The sequence below is a fragment of the Penaeus vannamei genome, chromosome 25, assembly GCF_042767895.1.
Source record: "Penaeus vannamei isolate JL-2024 chromosome 25, ASM4276789v1, whole genome shotgun sequence".
Lineage (NCBI taxonomy): Eukaryota > Metazoa > Arthropoda > Malacostraca > Decapoda > Penaeidae > Penaeus > Penaeus vannamei.
This window is the reverse complement of record NC_091573.1, coordinates 36,893,866-36,899,428: the sequence shown is the minus strand read 5'-3', so window position 1 is coordinate 36,899,428 and position 5,563 is coordinate 36,893,866. Positions and strand designations below refer to the sequence as shown.

Genomic DNA, 5,563 nt, shown 5'->3' with positions numbered 1-5,563 from the left:
ATGTATACGCACACCCACACGCACATATATGTATACGCACACCCACATGCACATATATTTATACGCACACTCACATGCACATATATGTATACGTACACCCACACGCACATATATTTATACGCACACCCACATGCACATTTATGTATACGCACACTCAAATGCACGTATATGTATACGCACACCCACACGCACATATATGTATACGCACACCCACATGCACATATATGTATACGCACACCCACGTGCACATATATGTATACGCACACTCACATGCACATATATGTATACGCACACCCACACGCACATATATGTATACGCACACCCACACGCACATATAGGTATACGCACACCCACACGCACATATATGTATACGCACACCCACACGCACATATAGGTATACGCACACCCACACGCACACTGTGATGCTCATCTTGTCATCCCCCGACGATTCCCTTGTTCTGGGTGTGGGAGGTGTCCTTAAGGGCGATTTTGTCTTCAGTGGCGATGCCCGATTAAATGGCTTTCCTGACCTTGAATCTTGGTTTAGGTAACGTTGCACTGCCGGGCGAATAATGTATGAACACACATACACACGCACTCACGCATTTATGCATAGATACACACACACACACACACACACGCACGCACGCACGCACACACACACACACACACACACACACACACACACACACACACACACACACACACACGCACACACATATATATATATGTACGAGGTGTGTGTGTGTGTGTGTGTGTGTGTGTGCGCGCGCGCGCGCGCGTGTGTGTGTGTGTGTACATGCGTATATGTACACGTGTATATTTATATGTATCACATCTTCTAGATGATTGACAGGTATGCATCTACTCTAGACTCGCAAACATAGCAAATTTACATCGATTTACCGAAAGAATTCGACCATTTAATTCTGCCTGTGGAAAATTTTAGAAAAGTCACTCTCCATTGCGATTCCAGAATGACTGACGCAAATACAGTTTACTTAATGCGGGATCAAGTTTATCCACATGCAAATTACCGATTTAACGCCTGGATTAGAACGGATTTCATGACTAATCTGCAAATCAAACAATGCTCGATTAAACTTTTTTTTTTTTTAATTCAAGTTTTTCCTAATCAGCGGCTTATATAGTGATTTTTTTTTTTTTTTTTTAGGAATATGTAATTTTAATTTTTTCTCTTTTTAAATATTTCTCTTTCATTCGGCTTATATATTGATTTTTTTTTAAAAGGAATATGTCATTTTAGTTTTTTTTCTCTCTTTTGATATTTCTCTTTCATTCGTAAATGATGAGTAAGCAGGAAGTGAATCGATGAATACCTGGAAATAAATAACTGGAAAGCATGGAATGAATGGGTAAATAATATGAATCAATTAATAAATAACTTGACGTGAATGAACAGATAACATGAAATAAATGAACAGATTAGATAGAAATAAATGAACAGATTACATGATATGAATTAACAGATTAGATGAGATAGATGAACAGATAAGATAAATGAATAGATAACATGAAATACAGAATCAAGCATAGAAGAAAAATAACTAATTATGTAGATAATCACACACAAAGAAAAATAACCCTAGCCAATAGCTTTCTCTCTCTTTATCTATCTATCTATTTATCTCTTTCCTCTTCCCTTCTCCCTCTCCCCCTTCCTTTAACCTTTACAAACATCCCTCTCCATCCGACACGAACACACTTAAACATCCACAATTACATCCATTTCAACAAACCTCCAACTTTAACGTGGTCAGTTCCGGCACGAAAGAGTTAAAACAAACAAACAAACACAAAACCGATACTTTCAACGGCGAGGTCAGGCTTGGGGTCTCCAGGAGCCTGACCTCGTTTGACCTCCGCTGACCCATGAAGCCCTGTGGCCATGAGATCCCCAATTTACCGCTGAAATGAGTGATTGGCCGTTCCCAGGCGCGATTGGGAGGTTGTGGATTGGAGGAATTACGAAGCACTTGTCGTTTTGGGGAGATATGGGTGGGGGGGGAGGGCAGAGGGGGAAGGGGCGGGGGTGGTGGGGAGAGGGGGGAGAGGGTGGGGGTGGTGGGGAGAGAGGAATGGCAAGGGTGGGGGACGTAAGGAGAGAGGAGAGGAAGATGAGAGGGAGACGGAGAGCGAACGAGAAGGAGAGGGTGTGGGAGAAAGGGGAAAAGAGGGATGGAGGAAGGGGGAGGGAGAGGGAGTGGGGGAAAAGGGGGGAGAGAGAAAGGAAGGGGACAAGGGAGAAGGGAAGAGGAAAGAGATAGATAGATAAGCAAATCGAGAGACATAGACACAAAGACAAAGAAAGAATAAGACTCAGATTCAACCCAAACCAACCGACAGCAAAAAACAGCATCCGAAAATGCGCGATCCCGGGTCCAGCAGAGCACAGGCGCGGCCCCGAACCCGCACGAGGAAGGCTTGATCAGTAGCAACTCGAGGAGGTCATGACGTCAGATTTTGATGACGTCACAAGAGTTGCGATTGCGTTTTTGGAAAATGCACATGCGGTTAATTTTGATGCTGGCGGCACCCACGAACTGGCCGGATAGCCCGCTCTGCTGACAAGAATTATGCCAAAAAAGTGAATGGACAATTTATTGCGAAATAGATGATGAAGATAATCTTTCACTCGAATCAGAATTTACGAAGTCGCTAACGCCATTAAATTCGGACACTACTGGACGAGCGGTGAATATGGTCAATCATTTTGGTCTTTTCAATTTTCAAAAAGTGTCGAAAATATTGATTTTAATGGTTATATTTTCATAGAACAATCATCAAAATAAGCCCAGTGGATGAGAAGAGTGGGCGATTATGTTTATTAATGAATGATTCTCAGTTGGATTTGTTCGCAGGAGTCAAGCCATAGGCCTGTATTTTTGACTCAACTTGAAGGAATTAAGTATACCTACTTTTATTAATACCTCCATGCACGCAATGAATGAATGAAAGGTATTTTATTTAATCTGTAGGATACCAAGCCAACAAGACTTTATGAAGTCAAAAACGCCTGAAAAGCCGTTGAAACTTTAACACTTGGATATTGTTCAAAATGTAAACATGAACATGTGATATTCTACAAATAGCCCAGCCTGGTATCCTGTACATTAAATAGACTACCTCTCATTCATTCCTTTTCCATTCTTTTTGAAAACTGAACAGGCCAAAATGAATATAAACCCTATGAGTTAAAAAAAAAATCGCAACTTTTGTGACGTTATTAAAATCTGACGTCATGATCTCCTCGAGTTGCTACTGATCTAACCTTTCCCGAACCCGCACGCGACGCCCCACCGCAAGCAGGATCGGAAACGGAGGAACAACGACGGAGGTAGGATCCGAAAGGGAGGGTCGCTTCACCGCAGGAAGGATCAGAAACGGGGGAACAACGACGCAGGAGGATCAGAAACGGAGGAACAACGACGCAGGAAGGATCGGAAATGGAGGAACGGAGGAACAACGGCGCAGACAGGATCGGAAACAGAGGAACAACGACGGAGGCAGGATCGGAAACGGAGGGACAACGACACAGGAAGGATCGGAAACGGAGGGACAACGACACAGGAAGGATCGGAAACGGAGGGACAACGACACAGGAAGGATCGGAAACGGAGGAACGGAGGAACAACGGCGCAGGCAGGATCAGAAACGGAGGAACAACGACGGAGGCAGGATCAGAAACGGAGGAACGGAGGAACAACGGCGCAGACAGAATTGGAAGCGGAGGAACAACGGCGCAGACAGGATCGGAAACGGAGGAACAACGACGCAGGCAGGATCGGAAACGGAGGGACAACGACACAGGAAGGATCGGAAACGGAGGAACGGAGGAACAACGACGCAGGCAGGATCGGAAACGGAGGGACAACGACACAGGAAGGATCGGAAACGGAGGAACGGAGGAACAACGGCGCAGACAGGATCAGAAACGGAGGAACAACGACGGAGGAAGGATCGGAAACGGAGGAACGGAGGAACAACGGCGCAGACAGGATCGGAAACGGAGGAACAACGACGGAGGCAGGATCGGAAACGGAGGAACGGAGGAACAACGGCGCAGACAGGATTGGAAACGGAGGAACAACGGCGCAGACAGGATTGGAAACGGAGGAACAACGGCGCAGACAGGATCGGAAACGGAGGAACAACGGCGCAGACAGGATCGGAAACGGAGGAACAACGACGGAGGAAGGATCGGAAACGGAGGAACGGAGGAACAACGGCGCAGACAGGATCGGAAACGGAGGAACAACGACGGAGGCAGGATCGGAAACGGAGGAACGGAGGAACAACGGCACAGACAGGATTGGAAACGGAGGAACAACGGCGCAGACAGGATTGGAAACGGAGGAACAACGGCGCAGACAGGATCGGAAACGGAGGAACAACGACGCAGGCAGGATCGGAAACGGAGGAATAACGACGCAGGCAGGATCGGAAACGGAGGAACAACGACGCAGGCAGGATCGGAAACGGAGGAACGGAGGAACAACGACGCAGGAGGATCAGAAACGGAGGAACAACGACGCAGGAGGATCAGAAACGGAGGAACCACGACGCAGATACCCAGTGAGCCAACCCGACGGCAGCGGAGAGCAGGGGACTCGGAGGCTGCGAACACGAAATTAAAAGCTTGATTGCTTGTGAGACGCGGGGACCGGAAAATACCTTCAGGGAGGAGCATCGTTGACTCGAAAAAAAGAAGGAGCAGTTGGCCGTTAAGCAGATACATAAAAGCAGCTATTCGATTATGCTAATAGAGGCTGGCTTGCTTCTGTAGGTACCACCTGCTGCAGCTTCTCTTTATGACCTTGATTCGGATTCTTGTTTATTTTCAAATTTGGATTAAGTGAGAGAGAGAGAGAGAGAGAGAGAGAGAGAGAGAGAGAGAGAGAGAGAGAGAGAGAGAGAGAGAGAGAGAGAGAGAGAGAGAGAGAGAGACAGAGAGAGAGAGAGAGAGAAAGCGGGAGAGAGAGCGAGAAAGCCAGAGAGAGAGAGAGAGAGAGAGAGAGAGAGAGAGAGAGAGAGAGAGAGAGAGAAAGAGAGAGAGAGAGAGAGAGAGAGAGAGAGAGAGAGCGAGAGAGAGAGAGCGAGAGAGAGAGAGAGAGAGAGAAGGAGAGAGAGAGAGTGAGAGATAGAATTAGGATGCATTTAATCATTGGCTGGGATGAAACGGCGGCGCTTTCTCCAAACAGAGAATATAGACATATACACACACGTCTATGCGGTCTGTAACAGCAACAAGGGGTATGATGGTCCTTTCATTTGCATCATGAAGACTCTCCGTTCTGGAAATGAGGCAATTTTGCTTCCTTCCTGCAACTCAAGAGCCTCCTAGACGTGGCGGACGCGAATGCACGAATTGGAATATTAAGTTGCAGTTTCGACCTTCTCATGCAAATTCGTATGAAGGGTTCATGCAATATTTGCATGCAGAAATATCTATCTGTCTATCTGTCTATTTATCTATCTATGAATCTCTGTCTATCTATGCAACTGTTATACATTCATAGTGACCCACATTATTATTATTCTT

General features: G+C 46.1%; 1 protein-coding gene across 1 annotated transcript; it reads left to right on the top strand.

Moving 5' to 3' along the window:
• The first annotated feature begins 3,467 nt into the window (after window positions 1-3,467).
• On the top strand, window positions 3,468-4,664 carry LOC138866432 (repetin-like). The gene has a single exon (XM_070138979.1). It carries the CDS (start codon window positions 3,468-3,470, stop codon window positions 4,662-4,664), a length of 1,197 nt encoding a protein of 398 aa, XP_069995080.1.
• The last annotated feature ends 899 nt before the right edge of the window (window positions 4,665-5,563 follow it).